This window comes from Hemitrygon akajei, chromosome 21 (genome assembly GCF_048418815.1).
Source record: "Hemitrygon akajei chromosome 21, sHemAka1.3, whole genome shotgun sequence".
In the NCBI taxonomy this organism is placed as follows: Eukaryota; Metazoa; Chordata; class Chondrichthyes; order Myliobatiformes; family Dasyatidae; genus Hemitrygon; species Hemitrygon akajei.
This window is the reverse complement of record NC_133144.1, coordinates 58,005,402-58,021,946: the sequence shown is the minus strand read 5'-3', so window position 1 is coordinate 58,021,946 and position 16,545 is coordinate 58,005,402. Positions and strand designations below refer to the sequence as shown.

Below are 16,545 nucleotides of genomic sequence, written 5' to 3'. Positions count from 1 at the left end.
TACGATCTCTACCGAGGAGCTGTCGATGTTTAGTGGGGAGTGGTCACTCCATGCCCTCCTGAAGTCAACAACCATCTCTTTTGTTTTGTTCACATTCAGAGACAGGTTGTTGGCTCTGCACCAGTCCGTTAACCACTGCACCTCCTTTCTGTAAGCTGACTCGTCGTTGTTGTTGATGAGACCCACCATGGTCGTGTCATCGGCGAACTTGATGATGTGGTTCGAGCTGTGTGTTGCAGCACAGTCGTGGGTCAGCAGAGTGAACAGCAGTGGACTGAGCACACATCCCTGGGAGGGCCCCATACTCAGTGTGATGGTGTTGGAGATGCTGCTCCCGATCTGGACTGACTGAGGTCTCCCAGTCAGGAAGTCTAGGATCCAGTTGCAGAGAGAGGTGTTCAGGCCCAGTAGGCTCAGCTTTCCAATCAGTTTCTGAGGGATGATTGTTTTGAATGCTGAACTGAAGTCTATGAACAGCATCCGAACATATGTGTCTTTTTTGTCTATAATCTGTCCTTTGGACAAACTTATAATGGTGGTGACGATAGATGGAAGCCCTGGACATGGCCATTGAATAAATCCATTCCAGCCAGTTCCCAAGGACCAGGTCTTCAGTATGCAGGAAGAAACCCATCTCTCATTACAAGTACTTTGAATGGAAGAGAGGCTCAATAAAAAGAGGCTCACACTCCTCAGCTTATAGACATGATCACTCATGTCATACAACACAGCACATAATGATGAAGTTGATGAACCTTGGTGCCTGTGTCAGACCTGTACAGGCAGGCATCTCCCAGTCTCCACCCACCTAATAGAAGTCACCTGATACTAGTTTCCAGCACATCACCTGCTGCCTATTTAAACCCAGCTCTCATTTACAGTGCTTGTTCACTCATACAAACCAGCCAGCCTCAATCAGTTGCCCCTAGCCTTCAGTTACCTTGTTGTCCTGTTGTGTTAAGTATCTGTTTCCTCTTGCTTTGGGGCTCCTTATAGCTTGTTATTTTGCAGTTATTAGTAAAATATTGTTTGCTGCTACATTGTCTCCGCTGTTTCCTGACAGCCTTTAATGGGCATACAAGCGATGAAAGGTGTAAGATGCTCAGTGGATGCCAATCAAGCAACACTTGAAGTGTTTTGTAGATAGAAGAGAGTGTTTGTAGTGTTAGAAGACAAAACTTATTACAGGCTATCTCACCCTAACTTACCCTTGCTGTAAGTGTCCACTGGCTCCAAGGGCAACAGGGAATAGGAAAGAAAAGATAAAATTGAATCAGAGTCAGAGTTAGGTTTAATATTACTGACATTTTCAAAGTTCAAGATAAATTTATTATCAAAGTACATATGTGTCACCATATACAACCCTGAAATTCATTTTCTTGAGGGCTTTCACAGTAAGAACATAAAAATACAGTAGAATCAATGAAAGACCATACCTGACAGGATGGACAACAACCAATGTTCAAATGACAACAAGCTGTGCAAATACAAAAAATAAGTAATAATAATAAATTAGTAAGCAATAAATATCAAAAACATGAGACAAAGAGCCCTTGAAAACTGAGCTCAGAGGTTCTGTGAACAGTTCAGTGATTAATAGCCAGTGAAGTTGAGTGAAGCTTACACACAGACACACACACAGACACGTGTGTGTGTGTGTGTGTGTGTGTATAAAATTAGTAAGTAGTGTAAAAAGAGATCAAAAATAGTTAGGTGATGTTCATTGTTCATAAATTTGATGGTGGAGGGGAAGAAGCTGTTAATAAAATGCTGAGTATAAGTCTTCAGGCTCCTGTACCTCCTCTCTGATGGCAGTAATGAGAAGAGAGCATGCCCAGGGTAATGAGGGACCTTAATGATGGATGCTGCTTTTTTGAGGCATTACCATTTGAACATGTTCTGGATGCTTGGCAGAATGTGAGAATAAAAGTAACACTGGGATAGATTTAAACTAACACGCTGAACAGGAATGAAAGGAAACTAATTTTCAAAGTTCATGGGGTAGTAATACATTGAAAGTAACCATTTGTAATGTATTTAGATGGTTGGTCCAGTTGTAATTCTAGTCAATAGGTTCTTCCTTCTGAGAGGTAGCAATGTTTCACACTTGCATAGCATGGATGTCTTGAGTTCCTTTTATAAATAAGAGGCATTTAAAGAAATTCGACATATACCTGATGACACTCTCTAATTTTTATAGATGCATCATAGAGAATATTCACAGAGATAGCCCAGGAAATTATAGACCAGTGAGTCTTACCTCAGTGGTTGGTAAGTTGATGAAGATGATCCTGAGAGGCAGGATTTATGAACATTTGGAGAGGTATAATATGATTAGGAATAGTCAGCATGGCTTTGTCAAGGGCAGGTCGTGCCTTACAAGCCTGATTGAATTTTTTGAGGATGTGACTAAACACATTGATGAAGGAAGAGCAGTAGGTGTAGTGTATATGGATTTCAGCAAAGCATTTGATAAGGTACCCCATGCAAGGCTTATTGAGAAAGTAAGGAGGCATGGGATCCAAAGGGACATTGCTTTGTGGATCCAGAACTGGCTTGCCCACACAAGGCAAAGAGTGGTTGTAGATGGGTCATATTCTGCATGGAGGTTGGTCACCAGTGGTGGGATCTGGGATCCTTACTCTTTGTGATTTTTATAAATGACCTGGATGAGGAAGTGGAGGGATGGGTTAGTAAGTTTGCTGATGACACAAAGGTTGGAGGTGTTGTGGATAGTGTGGAGGGCTGTCAGAGGTTACAGTGGGACATTGATAGGATGCAAAACTAGGCTGAGAAGTGGCAGATGGAGTTCAACCCAGATAAGTGTGAAGTGGTTCATTTTGGTAGGTCAAATATGATGGCAGAATATATTATTAATGGTAAGACTTTTGGCAGTGTGGATGATCAGAGGGATCTTGGGGTCCGAGTCCATAGGACGCTCAAAGCAGCTGCGCAGGTTGACTCTGTAGTTAAGAAGGCGTACGGTGTATTGGCCTTCATCAATCATGGAATTGAATTTAGGAGCCGAGAGGTAATGTTGCAGCTATATAGGTGGTCAGACCCCACTTGGAGTACTGTGCTCATTTCTGGTCGCCTCACTACAGGAGGGATGTGGACACTTTAGAAGGGTACAGAGGAGATTTACAAGGATGTTGCCTGGATTGGAGAACATGCCTTGTGAGAATAGTTTAAGTGAACTCGGCCTTTTGACCTTGGAGTGGCGGAGGATGAAAGTGACCTGACAGAGGTGTACAAAATGATGAGAGGCATTGATTGTGTGGATATTCAGAGGCTTTTTCCCAGGGTTGAAATGGTTGCCACAAGAGGACACGGGTTTAAGGTGCTGGGGAGTAGGTACAGAGGAGATGTCTGGGGTAAGTTTTTTACTCAGAGAGTGGTGAGTGCATGGAATGGGCTGCCGGCAACGGTGGTGAAGGCGGATATGATAGGGTCTTTTAAGAGACTTTTGGATAGGTACATGGAGTTTAGAAAAATAGGGGGCAATAGGAAAGCCTAGTAATTTCTAAGGTAGGGACATGTTTGGCACAACTTTGTGGGCCGAAGGGCCTGTATTGTGCTGTAGGTTTTCTATGTTTCTATGTATCACAGCTTGGTATTGCAACAGCTCTGCAGTAGGCGGCAAGAAACTGTAGATGGGTGTGAACACAGCCCAGTCTTTCATGAAAGGCAACCTGCCTTCCATTGACTCTGTCCACACTTCCTGCTGCCTCAGGGAAACACTCAAAATAATCAAAGACTCCTCCCATTCCTGTCATTCTCTCTTCTCCTCCCCCTTCCATTGGGCATAAGATAACAAAAACCTGTAAAATCACAACAGGTTCAAGAACAGTTTCTATGTCACTGCCATAAAGCTCTTGAATGGATGATAAACCTGAATTCTTGATCTTTGAATCTGCGTCATCATGGCCTTGAACCTATATGCCTCAACTGCACTGCACTTTCTCTGTACCTGTATAGCTTTTCCCTTTGTACTACTTCAGTGTACTCATGTTTAGAGTGATCCTTCTAGACGGCATGCAAACACCATTTTCACTCCATCTTAGGATATGTGACAGTAATAAACCAATCACCAATAGGAATGGTGATATCATCACTGCAAGCATAAAGCCTAATTATCATCAGGCAATTCCCAGAGGGATAAAAAAAATCTTAACAGTTTTTAGCCGAAGGTCCAGTAACTTTCTTACCTACCCTTTGGTTTTAAGTTCTAACTGATTGCAAGGTTTCCCAGCAGGTATAATATAAGAACATAAGAAATAGGAGCAGGAGTAGGCCATCTGGCCCATCAAGCCTGCTCTGCCATTCAATAAGATCATGGCTGATCTGACCATGGACTCATCTCCACCTACCTGCCTTTTCCCCATAACCCTTAATTCCCCTACTCTGCCAAAATCTGTCCAACCTTGTCTTAAGTATATTTACTGAGGTAGCCTCCACTGTTTCATTGGGCAGAGAATTCCACAGATTCACCAGTCTCTGGGAAAAGCAGTTCCTCCTCATCTCTGTCCTAAATCTACTTCCCTGAATATAGAAGCTATGTCCCCTAGTTCTCGTCTCACCTGCCAGTGGAAACAACTTTCCTGCCTCTATCTTATCTATCCCTTTCATAATTTTATATGTTTCTGTAAGATCTCTTCTCATTCTTCTGAATTCCAGTGAGTACAGTCCCAGGCGACTCAATCTTTTTTCATAGTCTAACCCCTTCATCTCTGGAATTAACCTGTTGAATCTCCTCTGCACCACCTCCAGAGCCAGTATATCCTTCGTCAAGTAAGGAGACCAGAACTGCACACAGTACTCCAGACGCAGCCTCACCAGTACCCTGTACAACTGCAGCATGACCACCTGCTCTTAAATTCAATCCCTCGAGCAGTGAAGGCCAACATTCCACTTGCCTTCTTGATAACTGCTGCACCTGCAAACTAACCTTCTGTGATTGATGCACAAGCGCCCCCAAGTCCCTCTGCACAGCAGCATGCTGCAATTTTTTACTATTTAAATAATAATCTGCTCTTTCATTTTTCCTTCCAAAGTGGATGACCTTGCATTTACAAACATTGTACTCCATCTGCCAGACTCTTGCCCACTCACCTAACCTATCTATAATTGAGCACCCTCCATTATGAAAGGGACAGATAAGATAGAGGCACCCTCCATTTATGGGAAAACAGGGGGAAGACTAAAAATGCACGTCGATATTTAGTTAAGATTTGAAAATGAATTGTGATAGAATTCTTCATAGTAAATAGGAGTGACATTGGACAAGATTCAGAGAGCAGTAGAAATTTCAAACATTCTTTATCACTCTGCCATTGGGTTCAGCTACAATTCTTCACTGGAGTTTAGCAAGGTCTTGTCATCCGAGAGTATTTAGGATTGCAAGGTATGAATCAGGGCTTCCTTGAATGGCAAAAGTGGACCAAGACACTGAATGATCTCCTTCTGTCCCTGTCTTTGTACATAATGAGAACATTCAGCCCATCGTATATTGTGCTAACATTGTGAAAGAGCTGTTAATAGCCCCAACCGAAATGCTGACTGTCCATTTCCCTCCACAGATGCAGCTTGACCTGCTGAGTTCCTCCAGCATCCTGTTTGCTGCTTTGAAAGTGCTATTCCATTAGTCTTTCATAAAGAGATACAGGCCATTCGGCCCATCAATTTGGCACTGCCCATTGTCCATTTACCTTAACCCTACAATAACCCATTTTTATATTCTTCCACATTCTCATTAATTCTCCCCAGGCCCTACCACTCACCTATATACAAGGACATATTTACAGTGGCCAACTAGCAAGACAATCAGGACATCTCTGGGTTGTGGGACAAAACCAGAGCACTCAGAGTCACATGCTGTCACATGGAGAGTTTGCAAACTTCATAGAATCGGCACTGGATGTCAGGATTGAACCTGAGTCTGAGGCGCTGCAAGGCAGTGGCTCGATCAGCTGCGTGATTTTACCATCATGCTGTGGTTCCCCATTTATGGCACACTACAGCCCGGAAGCAGATTCTTTGGCCCAGCCAGTCCGTGCTGACCTGATCTTCAGTCTAGCCCCATAACCTGCTCCAGGACCATATACAAACCCTCTCAGATATGTACCTCTCCAAACTTCTCTTAAATATTACAAGTAATCCACATGTATCACTTCTGCTGCCAGCTCATTCCACACTCACACCACCCTCTAAGTGAAGAATTTCTCCCTCAGATTTTCCTTAAATATTTTACCTTTCACCTAAACCTATGAACTCTAGTTATTGTCTCACCCAGCCTGAGAGGAAAAAGCCTCCAAGAGTTCACCTAACTATACTCACATAATTTTATATGCCTCAATAAGACCTCACCTCATCTTCCTGCGCTCTGGGGAATAAAGTCCTAACCTTTTCAACCTCTCACTATACCTCTGACCCTCAAGTCCCAACAACAATTGGGATTTTTTTCTGCACTCTTTCAAACTTATTGATATCTTTCCTATAAGCAGATGACCAGGTTTCCTGTGGGTAGGTGGTGAGGGACGACAAACCTCCCCACCGTTAGGAACATCTTCAAAAGCTGATGCCTTAAAAAGGGAAAGTTCATCATTGATGACCCTCACCATTCAGGACATGTTCTCTTCTCATTATTATCATCATGGAAGAAATGCAGGAGCCTAAAGACATTTTAGGAACTGTTTCTTCTTCTCTGCTGTCAGATTTCTGAATGGTTTGTGAACCTATGAATGTCATATTGGTATTCCCTTTGTTTTGCACTATTTTTGTAATGTACGGTGATAAAACTTGGTAAGGGGCAATGGGAAAATGGTAAATTTCTTTAGCTTCCTGAAAGCAGTTGAGGCTAAAGAAATTTAGCCTGACCACAGGCTGCAAACATGTGCCACAGGGCCAGTTTCAGTGCTCTACGATGCACTTAACACTCTGACTTGTTGGTGTTGCACAGGAGCTGGAGAACTACCGAGCCGCAATGCAGAAAATGGCCGCTGATATCATCAAACTGAGGAAGGACATGGCCTGGCAGGAGGCCGAAAACAGCAAACTGCGCAGTGAGCTGAGCCTGCACCAGAACCTGGGGCCAACTCTGCTGGACGACGCTGACATCGATGTGATGACAAAGGCAGAAATAGCAGACAGAATCGGTGTGTTCTTGCTGCCACAGTGAGATTAAAAATCTATCTCAGTTTCTTTTGTGATTTGTTCTCAGTTCAGAATCAGGTCTATTATCACTTACTTAGGTGAGGTGAAATTATTAATATAAAACAGAAAATATAAGTATGCAAAAAGAGGTGAAATTTGTTGTTTAGCGGCAAATTAATATAAGGTACAAAAATAAATTCGTCATGCAAAAGAAGAAGGAATAATGAAGTATTTTCGTGGGTTCATGGACCATTCAGAAATCTGATGGCAGAAAGGAAGAAGCAGTTTCTGATTCACTGAGTGAGGGTCTTCACGCTCCTGTACCTTCTCTCTGATTGTAGTAGTGGGAAGAGAGCATGCCCCAGATGTGAAGATCTTTAATGGTGGGTGTCGTCTTCCTTAGGCACCATTTCTTGGAAATGTCTTCAGTTGTTTAATGCTAAGTGCGGTAATCCAAATGTTTCAATATCTTAGTATCCTGATTTTAATTAGAGTTAGAAAAGCATGGATTTGGATCTTCTTTCATACTGTGATCATTCTGTAGTCAGCTGACAGCCCCACCCTTGGCTTCCTATACTATCACAGAGAAAATCAAAGTCAGTTCAAAGGTTAGCACCTCATCTTCTAACCTGACATACCCTTCTTGAACCCATTGTAACTTCAACAATTTCAGCAGGGAAGCAACTACCAAATTTCAGATTATTTTCACAGTTACACTATTGTGAATAATGAACAACTGTGTATTTTTGGTCACCCTGTTACAGGAAAGATGTCACTAAATTGGAAAAAGAGTATTTATGAAGTTGCTGCCAGAACAATGAGGGACTGAGTTACACAGGGAGATATGGGGTAGGCTATGACTTTATTCCTTGGCGTGTAAGAGAACGAGGGGTATAAAATCATGAAAGGTTCGAAGTATAATTTTTATATCAATGTTCATATATGTCACCACATACAATCCTGAGATTCATTTTCTTGCAGGCGTACACAGTAAATCCAAGAAACACAATAGAATCCTTGAAAGAACACACCCGACAGGATGGACAATCAACCTGTGTGCAAAGACAGCAGATTGTGCAGATGCAAAAGAAAAAAATAAGCAATAAATATTGAGAACATGGGAACATGAGTGATGTAGTAATGCGCATAGTCATTTTCCCAGGGAAGGGGAGCAAAGAACTGGGGGGAGGGCATAAATTTAAGGTGGGACCTGGGGGGCAAATTCACATGATGTGGTGCGTATGTGCAACAAGCTGCCAGATAAAATTATTGAGGCAGGTAGAGACAGTTGGAAAGGTTTAGAGAGATATAGGTCAAATGTAGGCAAATGGATCTAGCTTGGTGAGCTCCATGGTTTGCATGGAGAATTTGGGCCGTAATGCCTGTTTCCGTGCTGTATCATTCCGCACCTCTATTTTCCTTTGGAAATTTCAAATATTTGCTTGTTCATTTTTCCGAATGAATGCATTTCCTTTCCTGACCCATTGCAATATTATCCTCCCCCCTTTGTTCTCTTTCCCCCTATTTTTCTCCATCATTCCACATGCGCACCACACTCCCCTATCCTCTCTCAGCACTTTAAAACTTCTCAAACTGTTCCCAGTTAGAGTCATTGTGGCAAACTATTAATCTGCCTGGTTTTATGGATCTGCACCTGGACCATAGCATTCCATAGCCTTTCCATCCATGTACTTACGCATACTTCCCTTAACTGCTATAATTAAACCTGCATCTACCACTTCTGCTGGCAATTCGCTCTGACTGAAGATATTCCCCCTGAAGTTCCACTTAAGTATTTTACCTTTCACCCTTAACCTATGACCTCTAATTCTAGTCTTACCCAACCTCCATGAAAAAAAGTTCTGATGGAGTGTCTTTGATCTGAACTTTAACCATATCTCTCTTCATACAGATACTGCTTGACCTGCTGAATGTTTCTGGAATTCCCTATTTTTAATTTACTAATGATGTCTGTTAGCTGAGAACAGGAGTGTAATAAAGTGACCACTGAAGTGGAACCTGATGAGTTCTTCTGCTGCTGAAGCTCATCCACTTCATGGTTCAATGCATTGTGCTTTCAGAGAGGTTCTTTTGTACTCCATTGTTGTAACGTATTGATATTTGAGTTACTGCCACCTTCCTGTCAGCTTGAAAGAGTCTGGTTGTTCTCCTCTGACCTCTCTCATTAACAAAGCATTTTCACCCACAGAACTGCTACTCACTGGATGTTTGTTTTTTGTTTTACACACCATTCTCTGTAAACTCCAGAGACTGTTGTGTGTGAAAGTTCCAGGAACTACCCCATCTGGCACCAGCAATCATTCCATGGCCAAAATCACTTAGATTTCACTTCTTCTCCATTCTGATGTTTGGTCTGAGCAACAGCTGAACCTCTTGACCATGTCTGCATGCTTTTATGCACTGAGTTGCTGCCACACGATTGGCTGGCTAGATATTTGTATCAATGAGCAAGTGTACAGATGTAACTAATAAAGTGTCTACTGAGTGTAATGCTTAACGACACCCAAATAGAGAAGCGACTGCCGTTTGAATTTATTTCATGTCTCTTGCTTTCATGTTCCAGTCTTGTTGAAACAGAAACTGGCCAGTGAGACTGCAGAGCATCTAAAAAGCAAAGATAAGGTGCAGCAACTGCAGAATGAGTTAATCCGGGTGAGTTGAAAAGCTGGAGAGATATGTGGATGAATTTTTAATTTACCTGAATATGAAAGCAAGGCAGGCAAATTGGCAAGGTCTCTGCAACAAAGCCTTCTGCATACCGTTAAGTAATTAAGATTTTTTTCTAATAGATTGATGTATATTTGCATTCATGTGTCTGGTGTTTTTCTGATTTGTGTCACATTTCAAGATTCAAGATTCAAAAACTTAATTGTCATTCTAACCGTACGTCAGCTCTGCAGGGCAGAATTAGACAGCGTTTCCCAGGAGCAGTGCAATCATAACATAACAAACGCAACACTAAATAATAAACATAACAATAAATAGTAAAACACAACAGCCACATGTCAGTTAAAAACAAGTTATAAGTGTCCAGTGCAAGTTAAAAGTGTCCAAAGCAGAGTCAGGTAGAGCAGCTATTTAGCAGTCTGACTGCCTGTGGGAGGAAGCTGTTTAGTAGCCTTGTGGTTTTAGTTTTGATGCTCCTGTAACATTTGCCTGATGGCAGAAGAACAAACAGTTCATGGAGAGGGTGTGAAGGGTCTTTAATGATGTACCGTGTCTTCCGGAGGCATCGACTCTGAAAGAGGTCTTGGACGGAAGGTAGAGAGACCCCAATAATCTTCTCTGCTCCCCTAACCACCCTCTACAAGGCTTTTTTGTCGGCAGCACTGCAGCTGGAGTACCAGGTTGTGATGCAAAAGGTCAGCACACTCTCAACCATGCCTCTGTAGAATGTAGTTAAGATGTTAGTGGGGAGTGATGCTTGTTTAAGCTTCCTCAAAAAGTGCAATCTCTGCTGGGCTCGTTTCACAATCCCAGTGGTGTTCCTGGACCAGGTGAGATTGTCCGAGATCTGCACCCCAAGGAACTTGATGTTTTCCACTCTCTCCACTGTGGAGCCGCTGATGCTGAGGAGTGTGTGCTCAGGCTGAGACCGTCTGAAATCGACAATTATCTCCTTGGTTTTGGTGACATTAAGCATCAAGTTGTTGTCACTGCACCAGCTCTCTAGGTGTTTGACCTCCTCCCTGTACATTGTTTCATCATTTTTGCTGATGAGCCCCACCACTGTGGTATCATCAGCAAATTTAATGATCAGGTTTCCCTTGAATCTGGCTGCACAGTCATGTGTTAGCAGTGTAAATGGCAATGGACTAAGCACACAGCCTTGTGAGGATCCAGTGCTCAGTGTGATGGAGTCAGAGATGTTCCCGCCAACACAGACTGACTGTGGTCTCTCTGTCAAGAAATCCAGAATCCAGCGACACATAGCAGTGTTAAGGCCAAGCAGCGACAGTTTCTCCACTAGTCTGTGCGGGATGATGGTATTGAACACTGAACTGAAATCAATGTACAGGATTCTGGCATAAGTGTCTTTGTTGTCCAAGTGAGAGAGAACTGTGTGTAGTTTTGGTGAATTTGTAGTGGCGATTTTGATTTTGAAAGACAGGAGATGTTTAGCACGGGTGACGTAGTGGCACAGTAGGGTGCTGCAGCAGTTATTACTGCTTCCTCACCTCTGTGTGGACCTGAGCTCGACTCTGACCTTCGGTGCTGTCAGCATGGAGTTTTCATCTTCTCCCCAGAACAGTTTCTGCCCACGTCCCAAAAGAAAAGTGGAAAGCTATGTGAGAGGTGTGGATTAGGATGCAGAATTGTTATTTATCTTCTATTTTCCTCGTAGTTTAAGTTTCTTATGCTTGTTCAGTAAATTTTCCAGGAATTATAGTACAGTTACTTCTGTATTTTTCTCGAAGCTTCCTTGTTTTCTGTAACAGCCGTCATGGCACTTGAAACTGGCTATTTTATAGGTTAATGATAATCACTGGAATTTAGTTCATCTCTAGTCTGAGTTCGAAATGATCATGACTTCTTTTTCTTTTCTTTGTTCTCTTGGCTTTTTGTTCATCCCTCATTCTTGTAAACCAGATGTAAACAACAAGTTTTATGTTTCATTCTTGTCTTCTGGATTGCAAAAACACCAGGATCCAACAAAAGTTTGATCTTGGAGTAGTTGAAAAGGTCGGGACGGTATTGTGGGCAGAATGGCCTGCACTGTGCTGTGCTGTTATATGTTCTAGAGGTACTGTAAACTCGTGAAGGTAAAATATTGGTATTGTTTTGATTATTGTCACACGTACTGAGATACAGTGAAAAGCTTGCCTTGTACACTGTTCATACAGATCAATTCATTACACAGTACACTGAGGTCGAGCAAGGTAAAGCAGTAACAATGCAGAATAAAGTGTAACAGCTACTGAGAAAGTGTAGTGCAGGTAAACCATAAGGTGCAAAATCATAACAAGGTGGATTGTGAGGTCAAGAGTCCAAATAATAATAATAGGGAACTATTTAATAGTCTTAATACAGCAATGTAGAAGCTGTCCTTGAGTCTAGTGGTCCATGCTTTCAGGCTTCAGTGTCTTCTGCTCAGTGGAAGAGGGTGGTGGGGCTTTGATAATGCTGGGTGCTTTTTTAACACCTGTGTAGCACCTGTCTTATCACATGTGACTAGTCACCACACTCTTTGAGAAAATCAAATTACATTGTACTACACTAGATGCTAATAGGCCATCAGAAAATTCTGGTATTGGAAGGAGGCAGTGAATAGAAACCACACACTTCTGGAGATAAGGTTTGTTTATACAAAAAAAAAGGAATATGTGCAAAATATTTACATGAGCAAGAACAATTCAAAATTCCAACATTCTGTTTAGGTTCCAAATCTTAGATATCAAACCAAAACAAATTCCTTTTTAATTAGAATCAGTGAGATTATTTTAATCTTTCTAACTAATTAGATCTAGTGTTATGCCCTATTTAAAAGTTTACAGACTAAACTTTCCTTTTTATTTATCCCTAGTTAGTTAGAGAACCAAATATAATTCCTATTCTTAAGTATTATAGTTAACTTCAGTTTCAGTTCCAGGCAGTACATCTACAAGTTTAAATTCAAATTAAAAAATTATATATAAACACAGTTTAACTCCATTCACAACAATTCCCCAACATCACAACTTTTAAACAATGTAAATTTCATTAAGCAACTTATCAAAATATTTGCTAAAATAATTAGTTCTTGCAGAAAATCAAATTTGGATTCTTCGAATGAAAATAAACATATACATCCAACCACATTAAAACCTTTGCATCATTACACATTTTGTTCCCACGCTGGTTCTTCATCTTGGGTAGCTCACCATCTTGTTTCTTGTTTCATTGGATGAAATAGTTGATCATCCACAGAAAGTCAATTCACAAACTTGTATGAAAACTTGACCAAATCCCTTGGTATGATTTTACAGAACTAATTTCCGACTACATGGTAGGGACTACACTGGTCTCTGCCAAAATTGTCAAGTTATAGCCATAGCTTCAATATATCTTTTATCGCTATTGTCTCTCCTTCAGGGGTTTCACCATGAAGTTTTCAAGTTAGTAGGGTAGAGATATTCACTACTAATTCCACTCATAACAGTTCATGTCTTCAGCTTCTAATTGTTGCTGCATTTCTCACCTTGTTCATCCTGTGTCAGCCATGCCTCTTCTCGCTAAGTGCTTTTTGTTTCAAATTCTCTTTTTTTTAGATCACTAAACCGCGTTTTTTATCCATCTGTAGGTCGAAATTACTAATATTACACCTTTGGGTTTAATTAATCTGGGTTACACTGTACTGAGGCAGCAAGAGGTATAGACAGTGTCCATGGAAGGGAGGCCAGTTCCTGCGATGTGTCCACATGCAGAGCAGTTGCCGTACTAAACTGTTATGCATCTGGATGGGATGCTACCTATGGTACATCAATATACATAAATATGGGTTAATGTGTCACATTTCCTTAACCTCCTGAGGAACGAGAGGTATTGATGAGCTTTCTTGGTTCAATATGTAGTTGGACCAAGACAGGCTATTCCTGAGGTTCACTCCTAGGAATTGAAGGCTCTCAGCCTTGGCACCTCAACAGCTCAAAGCAGAGTTCATGGGCAAGTAAGAGAGAATGAGTGGTGGGGGCACAGGGGAATGTGGAGGGAAGGGATGAGACTGAAGGGATTGCTGTGGTGCGAATCCTGTGCCAAGAGTAGGCTAAAAGAAGGGAAGTACTTTGTGTGAATAGTACTTATGTGATGCACTGTCAACTTTGGATTTGTTGTCCGATTTCCCTGAGAAGGTTTTAATATTTATAGGTAGCTATAGGATTTGAGCTTCATTAGCAATGGTGACCTGCGGGGAATGGGGTTGGTAGGGATATTAATTGGCCTTTGAAAAGCTCTTGTTGAGTTCGTTTCTGGAACTTCTGACTCCCATGGTGTTGGGACCTCATGGATTTAGACCAGCGATGACAAAGGTATTTCTAACTTAGAAGGGTGTTGGGGACGATGCAAGTGATGATTTACCTGATGAGGTAGATCTGGGCAGATATGATTTGTATGTGTGGAAAGACATGCCATTCTATTGCAAAGCTATTTATCGATAGTGCTTATCCATGCTGTGATAGTGTCAGAAAATGTAGAGCAGTCTTGACCCAAAAGGAGAGCAGTGGAGGCAATTTAGCGGTGAGTGATAACTTTGATAATAAACTGCAATATAATAAGTCACGGGGTGCCACAAAACAAGAAAGAACAGATACGAAACACGAATGGCAGTGAGGTAACTGAAGGCTAGGAGCAACTGGATGAGGCTGGCTGGTTCGAGAAGTGAAGAAGGACTGTGGATCAGAGCTGGGTTTAAATAGGCTGCAGGCGATGAGTTAGAAACGAGTGACAGGTGATTCCTATTAGCTGGGTGGAGAGTGAAGGAGAGTGCGTATGCCAGCCTGACAGATAGGTTGTATGGTTTATATGTATGGAAACCAAATACTAGGGTAAATTTAATACAAACATGTTCAGCATTTTCCAATTGCTTTGGGAACAGGCTTCTTACCCATTTCAGAGTAACACACACAAAATACTGGAGGAACCCAGCAGGTCAGGCAGCAACTATGGAGAGGAATGATTGGTCAACATTTTGGGCTGAGATCCTTCATCTTTTGATGAGGAAGGCTTGATCTAGATGGAAATAAACAGTATAGAATGGTGGAAGAAGGGGTGGCAGGTAATTGGTGGAGCCACTCTCTTCCCTCTACTTATTTATACTGACTGGCTGCCCTCTATCTTTCAGTCCAGATGAAGGGTCTCAGCCTTTGTGTATATTTTTAGAATCCAGCATCTTGGAATGAGAATCAGAATCAGGTTTATTATCACCAACATGTGTAATAACATTTGTTGTTTTGTGGCGGCAGTACAGTGCAATACATAAAATAAATAGTAAATTTCAATAAGAAATAAATACAAATAAGTAAATAAGTAGTGCAAAAAAAACCCAGCAAACATAGTGATGTGGTGTTCATGGGTTCATCCCTCATGGAGTAAGGAGAACAGAACCTGGCCTGGGTGTGGTGGATCTACTTGATATATGCTGCCTATTTGATGCATTGCTTTTTGAAGAGGTCTTCAGTGGTGAGGAGATTATCACCTGCGATGGAATTGGCTGAGTTAGCAACCCTCTGCAGCTTCTCCTGATCATGTGCAGTGGCTCCTGCATACGAAACAGTGATGCAACCAGTCAGAATGCTCTCCACAGGTCATCTGTAGAAATTTACTGGAGTCTTTGGTAACTTACCAAATCTTCCCAGACTCCTAATGAAATATAGCTACTTATGTGCCTTCTTCGTAATTATGTCAATATGTTGGGCCCAGGATCTTTGGACTCTCGCGTCTGCAAGATATCCATGATTTAATCAGAAGGGAATGAAGTAAACCACAATACAGCTGGAAGAGTGTGGGTAATCTGAGTCTCTAAGCTTTTAGTGTTGATGATTACAGAAAAACGACCGGGAGACTGAACTCTTGCGCCTGCAGAAAGCCCATCAGCAACAGCATGCAGCACTACAGAAGTACCAGGAAAAAATACGCAAGTCAAAGATTCTGGAAAACACCATACGGCAGCAAGAAACGGTAACACTGGCTGTTCAAACTGATTTAGTGTTTGAACTGTCACCTAGGGTTTAGAATAATACTTCTGCTTTCCTTTTTAGACTTGTTTTTACCCACCGACCTCCAGCTGTGGCCCTCTGTTTTGTACTTAAGTGCTTTATATTGTAACCTACCCTGTGTTTTCTGTGAGTCAACATATGATTTTGACTGCACTTACACATTTAGGATATTTAAGTTTATTTTTCTTACCACAAAAGAAGAGCAGAAAATCTCCCTGTGGTTACATTTTTCTCACTTTTGCGGGCTGCAGCTGCATACTTTCTCATAATATCAAAAGTTGCATGATTTTATAACACTTCTGTAAAGTTACCCCTCAGCCTTATTTGCTCCAGAGAAAAAAAATGCTGTCATGTACCTTTTGCTAGGTCTTATATCAAAACAATATAGACTCAGAGTGGATCTAATAAAAGTACATTAATTACTTGCAAGGAGAAGTTCACCTTCACTCCTCACAACAAATGGCAGGCTTACGAAGTTACAGCTTACGAAGTTCGTTTTTAGACAACTCTTTGGCTGTTAACTGTTCTGGCTGTCTCAGCCCCCCTCCCCCATTCAGCAGCTGCAGTCTTATTTCACTTCTGTTCAAGGCCATACAATACACCAATCTTCCCCTTAGTTACTTTCCTTTTGGTGACATAATGATCAGAACATTACATGCCTTCAGTCACATATACACTTTGC

At 41.7% G+C, this 16,545-nt stretch overlaps 1 protein-coding gene across 1 annotated transcript in view; it reads left to right on the top strand.

Moving 5' to 3' along the window:
- ccdc33 (coiled-coil domain containing 33) overlaps nucleotides 1–16,545 on the top strand; it is a 344,809-nt gene that overhangs the window by 303,554 nt on the left and 24,710 nt on the right. Inside the window, exons 16-18 of the mRNA XM_073025746.1 lie at nucleotides 6,959–7,154; nucleotides 9,737–9,825; nucleotides 15,694–15,825. Of these exons, the coding sequence (XP_072881847.1) occupies nucleotides 6,959–7,154; nucleotides 9,737–9,825; nucleotides 15,694–15,825 (417 nt within the window). The remainder of the gene's footprint in view (nucleotides 1–6,958; nucleotides 7,155–9,736; nucleotides 9,826–15,693; nucleotides 15,826–16,545) is intronic.